We start from the raw sequence: 15,763 nt of genomic DNA on the forward strand, positions 1-15,763 counted from the left end.
AAAGAACATTTGGTTCTTTTCTGGTTCGCTGTCTGTCTGAACCAAAGAAATAATAGCGAACTATAAAAGCATAACAATCGGAGTGAATTGTATCGCATCGCAAGCTGCTTAATATGTATCTTTAATGTATCAGATCGTTGGCTATGCAACTTCTAGATACGAATCGCATCGGCTTCAGTGTTGGAGATCCACATATCCAGTATAAACAGAGATCATTTTGCTTATATTATTATATTACATGATTTGCAGTTTATTCTATCCACATATTGAAAGAAGGGGAAAAGAGAGTGGGGTCCTCACTCACCTGCCCATCTGTCCCTATTGACCCTCCACAATCACTAAGGAGCTCAGACATATCGTAATAACTGACAAATTCCCACAGGCAGGCCTCCAGGTGAAGGTTTCTGTAGAAGCGTAGCGTGCTTTCCCCTCTTAAAGCGGTGCTATATTGGTATGGCGCCATGCCTCCGATGGCCTCCGGGTTACGGGTGGCGTCGGTGATGAACCCGTGCCGTGTACGGACCTCACTGTAGTCCAACAGGTTGGAGCAGCGATGATTCCCCACCCGTGTGCCGTCCGGACTGAGTGTCAGCTCGAAGTTGGAGAGAGGACGGGTGGAGACCACAGGGAGCATACCTATAACACAGACGTTTATACTCGTAAGATCAGATTCGAGTTGATGCACAATGACGTAGCAAATTGAACACAAGGTCACATTCATTATATAAAATACTCACTAAAACAATATATTGTGTTTTGCAAAGAGAAACAGAAATGATGCCAAAGTGCATATACAGTGATAAAGCAAGGTGACAGGACAAAAAACAAAATGATTCAAATGGATTCAACATTATATGCTTAGCTGATAAACCGCTCTGATAAACACGTTTTTTTGAGGTGCGAGTCGAAATGTTTTCAGGATTAAAGGCTTATTTGAAAATCATAGCAAATCACCCTGGCTTACTCCTGCTGGAGAAAAGTTAGAGCTGGCTTTGGGTTGCACTTTATCACAATACACAAAGGGAGAGAAGTTCACATAAGCTGAATAACAAACTGTCTACATTTTATGGGTAAACCAAATTTTCTTCTGTTTTACATGCAGTTTTTCATGGAACGATTTCTCAAACACCTCCTCTTTTGTCATACACTATATGGGACTTCTCTTCTGGAGGCACACAAGTGTATGGGATGTCTTTGGACATTGCATTTTCCCTTCACTTGAAACCTGTTTCAGCATGACAATGCCCACATACACTCCATAATTTACAGTATCTCACAAAAATGAGTACACCCCTCACATTTCAGCAACCATTTTAGTAGATCTTCTCAAGGGACAATACTATAGAAACCAAAACTGAATATATTTAGCCAATGTGCAGCTTGTATAGCAGTATATAACTCAATATACTGCACCCCAGGCCTAGTCACCTCACCTACTGTGGTACCTGACTAACACCTTTATGGCTAAATACATCTCACACACATCTCCACAATCACACTCAAAAATCAAACAACTTCCCAGAAGAGTGGAGGCTATCATTTGAGATAGTATAAAAAAATAAAATAAAATAAAATAAAAAAAAAAAAAATATATATATATACGAATCTTATGGTCAGCGTCCACATACTTTTGTGCATATACAGAAGGATATCTGGAAGGTTTACTGAAATCAGCACCTTCCTACAGTATCAGTTGCTTTTTAGTGTAAAACTGATGTGCGCATTCTTTACTCTACATTTTCAAGCGTTTTGCAGTTTATATTAAATGTGTAATTACAATTAACTGCAACAATAACAATTAGAATAATGTGCACCAGCTACAATCCATACACTACATACAGCTAGAATGTAAGATTTAAAAAAAACAATTGCATATGTATTCATTATTTCCCTCTAACAGAAAATTACAGCAGTGTTTTAATCTTTTGGTATGTCATTTTCACCAATCAATCGACCTCATTTTGTCGAAAAATATGTTAAAATCGATAAAGTGGCATGTCATACTTTCTACCCAATTATAGTTACTGTATCTTTTAACTGCTTTGGATCTTGCAATATGCACATTGACTTACAGTCCAATCTTACAGTTAATATGATTTTTGTTTAATTGAGTCATCTTACTGAGGTATCATCTGTTTTGAAGACTTTACCATGTCAGGAAAAAATAAGGTACAGCTTTTCTTTTGGCACTGATGACTCCTTCCAAAAATGCGAAACAACACATTTTCATTTAATCTATTTATTTGGAGTATTTGCCACAGAATTTGTTACTATACGAAAACATTGCAAATTCGAATGAGTGAGTAAAACTGGGTTTATGGTCAAGCAGGGGTTTGCTATTGGTGAGTGGAGCCTGGAAAGGTGAGTAATAGGGATCCTGTGCTTGCGTGAAATGAGTGTTTTGTGTTTTAGGGAGCAGCAGGACAAACAAAGAGCTGATCAAGACATAACAGTGTGTGTGCGATAGTGAGATAAAGAAGGAAACCAGTAGACAAGTAAGATTTGAATTCTAACCAGAATGATCAGAATATAGTGATCATTTTTCTGTAACAATCAGAATCGACTGTATTGAGTGGATTTTCCTTACCGTCTATGTGCGGCATGGTGACGGTGAGCTTAATAAGATTTGGATGATGTGGGTCGTCTGGCCCGGTGTAGCGCAGCTTGGCAGAGAAAGGCTCAGCTCCGACGGCGCCCATCACACGAGGTTGGCAGAGACCTTGCACAACAATCGCACAACAATCAGCTTCCACTCAATCAACCCGAAAGCACATACAGCTGTGCCAATGATTTAATTCAGCTTAATTGCTGAAATCGATTTGTTTATTGGCATATTAAAGAGCTCAAATACTGGATCTTTTGTTGAGAGCCACATCGATGGTCTAAGTGGTGTAACACACAAACAGTGGGATTTTCCTGGGCTGGATTCCCAGATACAGATTAAACCTAATCATAGATGGAAAGGATTCTACAGAAGAGAACCAATACCCACATTGTGAATAAAGGTTTCACAAGCAAAAATTTACAACGGATTTACCTCAAACTGCATTCAAGTATAAAGGAACGTAGGATATTATGTAAAAAATCTTAACCATTTTAATAAACGTCCAGTAAGAAAGTATTTTCATAGCATCATGTGATGTGAGTTTTAATTCGATTTTTCGCCAACGATGCAAAATAAAAAAACGCCAACACTACGATTGAGTTTTGTTTCCTATTATGTTTCGTGTGTGTGATAAAGTTGTGTTTATTATTATGCCCTCACCCTCCTCCACACTGATTGAGACGATGGCGCTGCTGAGCTCGAGCCCCTCGTCTCCATTTGAGTTCACGGCCCGGGCTGCGCACTGAACTCGCGAGCCCGCCTGGAAATACACAGAGTCCAGAGTGATGCGTTTGGACGAGGTAAAGAAGGTATTGAAGTCCACCTCCCTCATAGGACTGGTGACACCGTCGGGTCCTGCGGGGGCGCTGACGAGCCAGCGGTAACGAGTCAGCGTGTTGTTGATGTGCTCGCTTTTACAGATGAAGCTGGTACGCTCGAAGTCTGCATACTTCGGATCGCAGGCCTGTGAAGATTCAACAAAATAGACAAGATGAGACGAGATACTTTTAGAATTTCCAAAAGAGTAAAGTTTCTGGGGATGAAAGATAATTAAAGGGAGATACTTTAATAGCTTGAGTGTCTAATGCCAAACTTATGGTCTGTCACGCTGGAAAAAAAACCCCATAAAACTGCTGCTTTGTTGTCTGGAAGCAGATAATGAGCTGTAAATAGAAATAACGACTCTCACCGGGCTACGCAATATACACTGTTCATTAGTCATTAGTGGATTGGATGGAATGGCAAAATGTCAAATCTGACAAATTAGATTAGATTGGATTTTTCAGGTCGACATTCATCCAATATCGATCCTCGGAATATCAATGTAACTCCATTACCGTTAGGAAAAAAAAAGATGAAGGAAATGAAAGAAAGAAGGCGAAAAATAAAAAGAGGACAAATCTAATGTACGTTTTTACATGAAAATGGACTTTAGTAATCCGACAGAGGGATAAACAGGCCAGGAGAGACCAGAAATTAAATGCGAATAACGTGATAAGAATTTCAATGCACGCATGATCTGAGGCTGTCGTACTAAAAATCTGAGTGTCACTGCAATAACACCCACAATTATTCAGCTTTAACATAAAACTGTTTTTTTTTATTTTTTATTTTAAAGTAGTGTGAAAAGGATTGTGACACATTGTGAAACAGATGATAGAATTGAGAATGAGAGGGATACTGATAATGTAGCAAGAGTCACGTTCAGTGTCGGAGTAATAGTGAGTTATACAGTAACCCAGATGACTGTAGTTGGAGTAATATATTGCAACTCAGATGACTGGGTAATGAGAGCGATATGGTATTCAGTAATTCAGATGTCGTTGAAGTGAGAATGATACAGTATTTAGTAACCCAGATGACGGGAAGTGAGAGTGAAACAGTATACAGTAATCCAGATGATGGGGTAGTGAGAGTGGTAAATATATAGTAACCCAGATGACGGGATGATGAGAGTGATACAGTATATAGTACTGTATCACCATAATCGTGGAGTGGTAGCTCTGGACAGGGGCTCAGTATCCCAGGCTCTATCCCATTCTCTGGGATACTGATCGGAAAGTCGGGGGGTTCAAGCCCCGTTTGCCAAGCTGCCACTCTAGGGCCCTTGAGCAAGACCCTTAACCCTCTGTGCTCCAGGGGCGTCGTATCATGGCTGATCCTGCGCTCTGAACCCGGGTTTCAAACAAACTGGGATATGTGAAAAAAATAATTTCACTGTGCCGTAATGTATATGAAATAAAGGCAATTCTACTACAATTCTACTAGTAACCCAGATGACAGGGTAGTGACAGTAATAAATAGTAGTGAGAGTTATGTATAGTAACCCAGATGACGAGGTAGTGAGAGTGATGTATAGTAACCCAGATGACGGGGTAGTGAGAGTGATGTATAGTAACCCAGATGACGGGGTAGTGAGAGTGATGTATAGTTACCCAGATGACGGGGTAGTAAAAGTGATGTATAGAAACCCAGATGACAGGGTAGTGAGAGTGATGTATAGTAAACCAGATGACGGGGTAGTAAGAGTGATGTATAGTAACCCAGATGACGGGGTAGTGAGAGTGATGTATAGTAAACCAGATGACGGGGTAGTAAGAGTGATGTATAGTAACCCAGATGACGGGGTAGTGAGAGTGATGTATAGTAACCCAGATGACAGGGTAGTGTGAGTGAGGTATAGAAACCCATATGACGGGGTCGTGAGAGTAATGTATAGTAAACCAGATGACGGGGTAGTGAGAGTGATGTATAGTAAACCAGATGACGGGGTAGTGAGAGTGATGTATAGTAACCCAGATGATGGGGTAGTGAGAGTAATGTATAGAAACCCAGATGATGGGGTAGTGAGAGTAATGTATAGTAACCCAGATGACGGGGTAGTGAGAGTGATGTATAATAACACAGATGATGGGGTAGTGAGAGTGATGTATAGAAACCCAGATGACAGGGTAGTGAGAGTGACATACATTAAAGAGATGATGGGGTAGTGATAGTGACATGCATTAAAGAGATGACAGAGTCGTGAGTGTTGTATATAGTAACCCAGATGACGGGGTAGTGAAAGTAATGTATAGTAACCCAGATGACAGGGTAGTAAGAGTGACATACATTGAAGAGATGACAGGGTAGTGAGAGTGACATACATTAAAGAGATGACAGAGTCGTGAGTGTTGTATATAGTAACCCAGATGACGGGGTAGTGAGAGTAATGTATAGTAAACCAGATGACTGGGGTAGTGAGAGTGATGTATAGTAACCCAGATGACGGGGTAGTGAGAGTGATGTATAGTAACCCAGATAATGGGGTAGTGAGAGTGACTATACATTAATGCAGATGACATGTTGGTGAGTGAGATGTACAGTTTTACAGTGTACGCCCAGTGACACAGATGACATGGTAAGAGTCATACAGGAAACCAGATGCTGAGGGTGATACAGTATGACAGCGTATGTAGTAAGACTGATGACAAGGTAGTATGAGTGACACACTGTGACAGATGACAGTTGTACAAGATTATACATAGATAACAAGGCAGACAGAATAATACTAACTGGCAGCTGTCATGAAATCAAGAGCGACGCCGTGACAAGGACGAGTGTGATACGACATTACACTGATGAGCACACAGTAAGATCCGCACAAATGATGAGGTAGTGAAACGGATTTGCATTTACACAGATACAGAATTCAATACACAGCAGAACACGTGTGGTGTAGAATTCAATACACACTGTGACACAGATGACCGGGTATCCAGCAGGTGGTCGGCTCTCTGAGGAACTGCCGAAGTCATCGTAATGCAGGAGCGATATGACCACTGGCAAAGACGGGAACGTCACATCTGCCATGCTGTTTCCTTCCTCGATGTAGATGATAGCTTTGATCATCTATAGAAGCGCAACAAGAGCTATTAAGAACAAAGTTCCTGACAAGTTTTCATTAATATAAAACAGCAGCTCTGACCAATAGTTCAAGCTTCACAATGTAGTAATAAGGTCAGTATTGTTTCTACAGCAACAACAGTATATATTTTTTTATTAAGTAAAGAGAACATTTGTGCAATGCTTAAAGCTACAAGGTTATGTTGTTCTAATCAGGAAAGAGGGTTTTCATGGTTTCTCAGCTTATAGTAGGCAAAACAAGTAAGGCGTACTCCTGGTTTAACAGATTTCTAGATTGATGTTTCTGCAACAACATTTTTGATTAACCAATCAGAAGCCAACAACGGTGATCGACTTTGAAAATTCCCTCTGAAACATTGACTTTTATACAGTCACTTGCAGCAGCATCTTGTTTTTAATGCAACCTAATACATTTTTAAGGAAAAATCTACATAATTGTGACTTACAGTAAATTCATCTTATAAACGAAAGGCAGTAGCTTTTTTGACAATGCAATTTTTGTATTCTTTTTTTTAATCCTATTCCCCAAATCACAAATTACTGCTCTAAGTGTTCTAAAACATATCCAGATTAGTATTCAATTCAAGTCTGTTTTATTTAAATATTTTTTATTTGTATAGCATTTTGGACAATAGACATTGTCTCGAAGCAGCTCAAAGAATTTATAATTTTGTTCGTTATAAATGTAAGTTTGTCCCTAATGAGTGAGCCAGTGATGACTGTGGTAAGGAAAAAAACTCCCTGAGGAAAAATCTTGAGATGAACCGGACTCTCAGTGACACCCTTTCCATTAAAGTCTATTTATTACAGTTTCATCCTTGTTAATGTGTGCGGTGATGAGTGATTAAATGTAATCTGTGGTCCTAAACCATTATAGTAGACTGTTGATATTAATTACAGTCCAAATAAAGTCTCAAAGTTCTTGAGTTACTCAGTAATTTCATGGATCTTTCGGCTGTTGATGTATAACAGAGTTTTCTCCAATTGAATGGAAATTCAGGAAGTATGTGGGGAGCTATTTTATGAGTTGCTCAGTAGCTCCTGGTTCCATAACGTCAACTGACCGTATACGACTGTAGAAAGAACATTACTCATAATGATACATTCTGGTGCTCATGTTAGTTCTCACTCTCTGGTGTTCTGTATTGTTTTAAGATTTATAATCAAACTCTTGATATCACCCAAATGAGGATGGGTTCCCTTGAGTCTGGTTCTTCTCAAGGTTTCTTCCTCCTGGGAGTTTTTCCTTCCCACAGTCGCCATGGCTGCTCATCAGGGGTAAATACACATCATTTTCTTCAATTCTCAAATTCTGTAAAGCTGCTTTAAGACAATGTGAAAAGCACAATAGAGATAAACTTGACTTGACGGCTCTAACCAACCGAACTGAAATAGTTAGCTCGCAGAACTCGCTTTTTTTCTGCCACTGATGCATATTTTTAATTCCAACCATCTCTGCTGATGATATATTGATATAAATATATCATATATCAATGAGATGTTTGCTAATGCTGTATATTTTTCCGAATGTTGTTCCAGGAACAAAAATAGCATTAATCTGGGAGCATTCCTCACTAGGCAAAATCACAATACACTGTTTATTGCAGATGTTCAACAGCATTGAAAAGCATTAAAGCTGATAAAAAGGCATTGTATGTTATTTTTTAATCAATAAAATGTGTTGACAGCTTGCTGTGGTTGAAAAGCCATAAAAAACCTCAGGATGCAGAATGTGCAATGATAAAATAATAATAATAATAATAATAATAATAATAATAATAATAATAATAATAATAATAATAATAATAAATCCACTATCAAGGTTAATACTTTACGTATTAGATGTCTAATATAAAATATCAAAATAGGGTTAATATTTGCACTGCATCTGGTCAGTTTTTTGAGTAGGAGACCAAGAAGTTTCTCGTTTTTCTTTATCGATTTATGTGCAGAAAATCTTGTGCTTCCAAGCTTTAAATGACATTCCTTAACCGAAAATGAAGTGCAGATTGTGTCAAATGTTCACTGAGCACCTGAATCTCAGCCACCATGTTCTCATCTGGTTTCAGGTGGACCGTGAACGCTTCTCTCATTTCGCGCACGCCGTCGTACAGGATCTCGACTTCCACCGTGTGCTCGGTTTCTCCTTCCTCGAATTTGACGTCTGGGCAAAATGAGATGTGTGAATTGGAAATCAGTCATGCAAAATACGCACCTTAATGTGAACTCTGGTACCCGTGAGATTTTTTTTTACGTTCCGATGCCGCGCCATCCGTAACGGCTACGCGCTGCTGTCAACATTACCTTTTAAATAATTCAGTGTTACTTTGAATTATGCAAACCGACAAGAGTTCTCTGCGAATCTACAAATAATATAGAGGGAAGAGTTTAGGAAAGGGATGTCGCAACACACTGTTTTATTCCCCAGACAGATTACACTCGGTTATATAAATCCTTATTCACCATACCCTATCTATGTGAAGTCTATATCTCTCATATACATCTACATTAAATGGTTGCCTTCTGTTACTATCTACAGATATATACACTATAAGGATAAATGCATTGGAACACCAATACAAGAATGACTTTTTCAGCCATACTGTATGTGGTTCTTCTCCAAAACTGTTCTTCGCGTATCCCAGTGATGTTAGGATCTGGAACAGCTATGATACAGCACCAATAGAGCAAAGATTGTTAAGGGCCTTGCTCAAGGGCCCAAAAGCCCGACCTTCTGATCAGTAATCCAGAGCCTTAACCAATGAGCTACTATGTTACCAGAGTAAAGGCATATACTTGTATAGGATGTCAAAGCTTTATTTCCACCCCCACCCCCTCCCCGCATTTAATCTTAACCCTATTGAATAGCTTTGGGAATAGCTTAACCCTATTGAATGTAAAACCTGACTGCACCCCAGGAGTCCTCACCTCATCTACATCAGTACCTGACTTTACTAATGTCCTCATAGCTGAAAGAACACAAAACTCCCCATCACTTTCAAACGTCTAGAGGAACATCTTCGCAGAAGAGTGGAGGTTATTATAACAGCAAATAAGGACTTGTGTACAAGTGCCTTTCAGAACCATGTAAGAACCTGGACATCTCCTATGTTGAGAATTAGAAGTGGCATTTCACTGTCCCTCAAACCCCTGGTATTAAAGGGGGTGCAGGAAAAAAAAATAATAATAAAACACTTCCTTTAATTCTCACTTCTATTCCGAGACATACTTTTTTTTTTTTTTTGCTTGTACAATACACACTTCTCTTTCAATTTACCTTCAAATATTATGTTATTACCCCTTTATTACTTTCTCATGCTGTCACTTAATTCATCACACCTGTAGGGATAAAAAATGTGTGTGAAAGAAAGAAAAAAAATTGTGAAGAAAGAAAAAAAGAAAGAAAGAAAAAAGAAAGAAAGAAAGAAAGAAAGAAAGAACAAAAGAAAGAAAGAAAGAAAGAAAGAAAGAAAGAAAGAAAGAAAGAAAGAAAGGGGAAAGAAGGAAAATTGAGGGGGGGTGAAAGAAAGAAGAAAATGGGTAAAGAAGAAAAATTGGACAAGAAAGAACAAAAGAAAAACACAACACAAATCTCCTGACCACACTCCAAAATTTTGTGGGACATGTTAACAGAAGAGTAAATGTTGGTATAACAGCAAATTGGGACTTAAATATAACTGCTTCTTTTAGAACCTTTCAATGTCCCTCAAAGCCCCAGTGTTACAGGTGAAGAACAAAAAAAAAAAACCTTTTCTTTTAATTCTCACTTCTATTCTGAAACAATACACACTTCTCTTCCAATTTACCTTCAAATATTATTTTTGTCATTACCGCTTTTTTATGCCGTCACTTCATTCATCACACCTGTAGGGATAAAAATGAAAAGTGGAAGAAAGGCGGGGTAGACAGACAGAGCGAAAGAGATAGAAACAGGCAGACAGACGAAAACATGCCTCCCTCAGGAAGAAAGGGTGTGTCTCCACTGTAACAAAAATAAAAAACCCACACCTGACAGAACCGCACCTCCTTACAGAGTATACAGCACACACACACACACACATACACACACACACACACACTACAACCCATCTAACAGTGAAAAACACCCCATCCTACTAGGAGCAGATAAAGACTGCATACTCACAGCACATGTCCTGACAAACACATCCTAACATCCTCGCCCCATGTCTTATACAATTATATTGTTCTTAATTGCAAAATTTCTTGTTTATTTTCTTCTTCTTTCGGCTTCTCCCATTAGGGGTCGCCACAGCGGATCATCCATCTCCATACCCCTCTACATCTGCCTCTTTCAACCTGCATGTCTTCCTCACCACATCCATAAACCTCCTTGGCCTTCCTCTTTTCCTCCTTCCTGGTGTCTCCATCCTCAGCATTCTCCTAACGATACTGTATACCCCATGCCCCTCCTCTGCACATGTCCAAACCATCTTAATCTCGCCTCTCTCAGCTTGTCTCCAAAATGTCCCCCATGCGCTGTAAACTCATTTCTAATCTTGTCCATCCTCATCACTCCCAACGAAAACCTCAACATCTTCAGCTTTGCTACCTCCAGCTCCACCTCCTGTCTTTTACTCAATGCCACTGTCTCTAAACCATACAACATCTCAGGTCTCACCACAGTTCTATAAACTTTCCCTTTCACTCTCACAGATACTCTTCTATCACAAATCACTCCTGCTATCACTCTTCTCCACCCACTCCACCCTGCCTGCACTCTTTTCTTCACTTCTCTAACACACTCTTCATTACTTTTCACTGTTGACCCCAGGTACCTGAACTCCTTCGAATTCTCCACCTCATCTCCCTGCAACCGCACCACTCCACTGCCCTCCCTCTCATTCACACACATGTACTCTGTCTTACTCCTCCTGACTTTCATTCTCCTTCTCTTCAGCGCGTACCTCCACCTCTCCAGTCTCTTCTCAACCTGCTCACTACTTTCACCACAAATCATAATATCATCTGCAAACATCATTATTTATTACTTTACACTTATATAGCGCTTTTCTGCAGCACTCAAAGCGCTTTACATATGAAACATCTGCAAACATCATAGTCCATGAAGACTCCTGTCTGACCTCCAGGAAAGGGCTTAAAGCCGATCCTTGATGCAGTCCAACGTCCACCTTGAACCAGTCTGTCGTTCCTACTGCACACTTCACTGCTGTCACACTGTTGTCATACATGTCCTGCACCACCCTCACATACTTCTCTGCTACACATGACTTCCTTATACAATACCCATTTTTTATTATTATTATTTAATAAAAATAATATTTAATATATAAATGTATCCCTTATATTTATTAGATTTTTACTGCCCAATCAGACAAATATTTTGTCATGTCAAACTGATGACTGTGTGTGTGAAAGAGAGAGAAAGAAAGAAAGAAAGAAAGAAAGAAAGAAAGAAAGAAAGAAAGAAAGAAAGAAAGAAAGAAAGAAAGAAAGAATGAATGAAAGAAAGAAAGAAAGAAAAAAACTGTCAGAAAGAAAAGGAAAAAGAACAGAAAGAAAGAAAGAAAGAAAGAAAGAAAGAAAGAAAGAAAGAAGAAAGAAAGAAAGAAAGAAAGAAAAAAACTGTCAGAAAGAAAAGGAAAAAGAACAGAAAGAAAGAAAGAAAGAAAGAAAGAAAGAAAGAAAGAAAGAAAGAAAGAAAGAAAAGGAAAAAGAACAGAGAGAAAGAAAGAAAGAAAGAAAGAAAGAAAGAAGAAGAAAGAAAGAAAGAAAGAAAGAAAAGGAAAAAGAACAGAGAGAAAGAAAAGGAAGAAAGAAGAACAGAAAGAAAGAAAGAAGAACAGAAAAAAGAAAGAAAGAAAGAAAGAAAGAAAAGAAATAAAGAGGATAATGGGGAATGAAAGAAAAAAAGATTGAAAGGGAAGGAAAGAATTTAAAAAAGAGGAAGCAACACCAAATAGACATATGGAGGGTCAGAAAGACAGACACAGAAAGAGAGGACCATAAAAGAGAAATGAAAGAGAGACAGACGAGACAAAGACTGACCTCTTATAAAAAAAAAATAGGTACATGTGCTCTTGCATGTAATTACATTAACTGCAGATCAGCTTAAAAACCAGAAACGCGTTTTTTCCATACACACTGATCAGTTCAGTTACAGAATTTCTCCCTGACTACAGTGGCTCACGTGAATGTCACGTGAAATACCAGCACAAGAAGTACAGAAAAAAAAACTTTCATCCTGACATCATTTATCAATAAAAAACACTTCACTTTCTTCTCAGACGTCTTTTTTCAAAGTGTGTGTGTCTCCAGCTTCAGGTTCAAACTGAAAGCTTAAAATGCACTTGAACCTTCATGTATAATCCATGAGCTGCGTGTATGCGTGTTGGCGTTTCTCACCCTGAGATACCGGGTGATAATCCTCTCCGGATGTCGCCGAACCATCTTTAGTGTGCACTCGTACCACTGACACTTTGGAGGTGTCTCCCAGTCGCACCACTGGCACCCTCACCACCGAAACGTGCCCGGGCTCGCTGGGTTCGCTCACGCTGATCTTAGTAACCCCGAACTTAATGATGGCCTCTGTGAAGATAAGAGTAGATAGGATTTGCATGTCAAATGCTCATTTCGAACACTACCTGATTAAGCTTAGACTTATCGAATATCTCACGTACGCCGCAGCTTCTCGAAAGTCCTTAAGGCCAAAATCTAACACGAGTCGATGCTGAAAGAGATGAAGGATCTCTTCTTGCTCTGTGTAGCCCAGGTGTGTTTTTTAACGTTGAATATTTCATATACGAATTTAAAAGATAGAATGCATTGCTTTACACTGGAAACTCCTTTAATAAAATAGCACTCCCCTTTTTTTCCCACTTTTAAAAAAATATCTTTATTATTTGTGTATGATGTAGAGTTTACATGGTGAATTAGCGCTTAAATTTGAGCTGGAGCTCAACCTATTGTCAATGCAGAATCGATCAATAACTTCTGAGGAAAATCCAAAATTCCGAAGCAATAAGGAATAATACATAATATACATCATCAGAAGTTTTATAGCTTTATAGGATGCTAGTAATAGAGCTTAGATGAAATCCAACATTGGGATTCGAAAAGCGTTTTCAGCTAAACCGCAGCTCACATTCACCCACAGGCTCACGCTCTGTTCGCCTTCAACCGGCTCTTTAATATCGTCAGCAAACAACAGAGTTCATACCTACGAGCTCTTTCAGAGTGTGTCTGAAAGTAGAAACTTCTGGAAAGCTAACCGAGGTGAAGGGGAGTCTGGGTGAGTTCACAGAGCTGTACTTGATAATAAAACTGTCAGAACTCAATTGCTGCACTCGAGTTGATCGCTGACACGGTAAACGTTCGAAAGTGAGGACGATAGAAATCCGCATAGTGATGATAAACCATTAATTATTAGTGAATGTACAGCTGCATGAAAGACTTTTTTTTTTTAAACAGAGGTTTTTTTTCCTCACACCGTCTTTTCTCTTTGAGACTGAAAGCTGCAAAGTTAAGACAAAATCCATACTAAAGAGATTAGGACTCTAGCTGCGCTATAATAACGCTCAAGCTGTCATTAATATGTCACGAATATATCGGATTTTTTCCAGAGCAGTGTGATCAGACACACAAAATCATTAGCATATCAATTAGCACATGCCACATTTATTTACTCTTTTGATCTATTATTAATGGAAAGTCTTAGTGTCCACACTTATCAGTTCAAAACTAAACAAAAAGGAGTAAAAGAGCCAAATTGTCCATGCCTAAGGGAAGACGACAGACTGGTATTAATCAAGAAGTCCAATACTAATAAAAACGTCTGAGGTAACGCCAGATACCCGCGGGGATTTCAAGTAGAAAGCGTTTGATAAACAGCTTGCCTTATACTAAAAAACGGATTTAAAATCCTTCTCTTGATTAGTTTTTCAGTGCAATTTAATTGACAGGGTGGAACCTTTAGCCTTCAGGAACCCATTAATTAAAACTGGGTAGCACTATTTCTCTTATCCGCTGAAATTGCCAATCATACTGTAAATGAGGAGCTCAAGAACCTCACATACAAGTCTATAGGGAGGAGAAAACTATGAAGCCGTAAGTGAATTTCAAAACCAAACCAACTGCTGATGTGCAGTGGAAAGAAAGTAATTTGGCCAGTCGGACAACACAAATATTTAATAATCTACTAAATAATAAAAAATGCCCAGACACTAAACAACGGCTAAAAGTTGCCTGTCAAAGAAATGAGTCAGAAACATGATCTAAATCCTAAAAAAAAATGCTGAGAACCCTACATCCTTATATCACCATGCCTTGAGGTTAAACATAATATAGGAACATGCAGTGGATAAACAGATGAGGTTAGGACTTGGATCACTCTACAAAGGGTATCTTGGTAGATCTGGAATATAAAAATAACCCTATGTATTCAGTAGACTTATGTATATATGATACCCTACATCCTACAGTATCTTATCAACACCACAACATACACAAAATACATTTCCATTATTATAAGTAGTTGTAGTATCACTATACGTCCAGGAGGTGTTTAACCACTACATACGTTTTTTTTCACAGCACGCATTTCAAGCACCATGTTTTGGTTAAGAGATCTTTGCTTACTGTCAGCATCGTCCTTAATCTTGATGAGCGCCTCATTTTGAACTCCTATAGACGCCCCGAACGGAGAGTCGCTTTTAGGGCTCCCGAGGACCAGCCGGAGCTCCTCCACCTCTTCGTGCTCCATGTCGTTGACTAGAATTAGAGTACAAGGCTTCTCCACTTCCCCTACACACAAATAACACACAGACAGAAAGTCAAAGACAGAAAGAAAGAAAGACTAGTTGAATAGAATGAGAGTACAAGGCTTCCCCACTTCCCCTACACACAAATAACACACAGACAGAAAGTCAAAGACAGAAAGAAAGAAAGACTAGTTGAATAGAATGAGTACAAGGCTTCCCACTTCCCCTACACACAAATAACAGACAAAAGTCAAAGAAAGAAAGAAAGAAAGAAAGAAAGAAAGAAAGAAAGAAAGAAAGAAAGAAAGAAAGAAAGAATATGAGAGGAAGAAAGAAAAAATGGGAAAACAAAAGGAGAAAAATAAAAAAGGGAATAAAAAACAAAGGAAGAAAGAAAGAAAGAAAGAAAGAAAGAAATGGGAGAAAGAAAGAAAGACTAGTTGACTAGAATGAGAGTACAAGGCTTCCCCACTTCCCTAAACACAGAAGGAAGAAAGAAAGAAAGAAAGAAAGA

General features: G+C 38.9%; 1 protein-coding gene across 1 annotated transcript in view; it reads right to left on the reverse strand.

Annotated features, from left to right (window-relative positions):
• Positions 1-15,763, reverse strand: part of frem2b (FRAS1 related extracellular matrix 2b) — a 135,098-nt gene that overhangs the window by 12,565 nt on the left and 106,770 nt on the right. Inside the window, 7 exon segments of the mRNA XM_046862953.1 lie at positions 305-636; positions 2,588-2,719; positions 3,266-3,569; positions 6,341-6,496; positions 8,545-8,675; positions 12,896-13,078; positions 15,128-15,292. Coding sequence (XP_046718909.1) covers positions 305-636; positions 2,588-2,719; positions 3,266-3,569; positions 6,341-6,496; positions 8,545-8,675; positions 12,896-13,078; positions 15,128-15,292 — 1,403 coding nt within the window.

The sequence above is a fragment of the Silurus meridionalis genome, chromosome 12, assembly GCF_014805685.1.
Source record: "Silurus meridionalis isolate SWU-2019-XX chromosome 12, ASM1480568v1, whole genome shotgun sequence".
Taxonomy (NCBI): Eukaryota; Metazoa; Chordata; class Actinopteri; order Siluriformes; family Siluridae; genus Silurus; species Silurus meridionalis.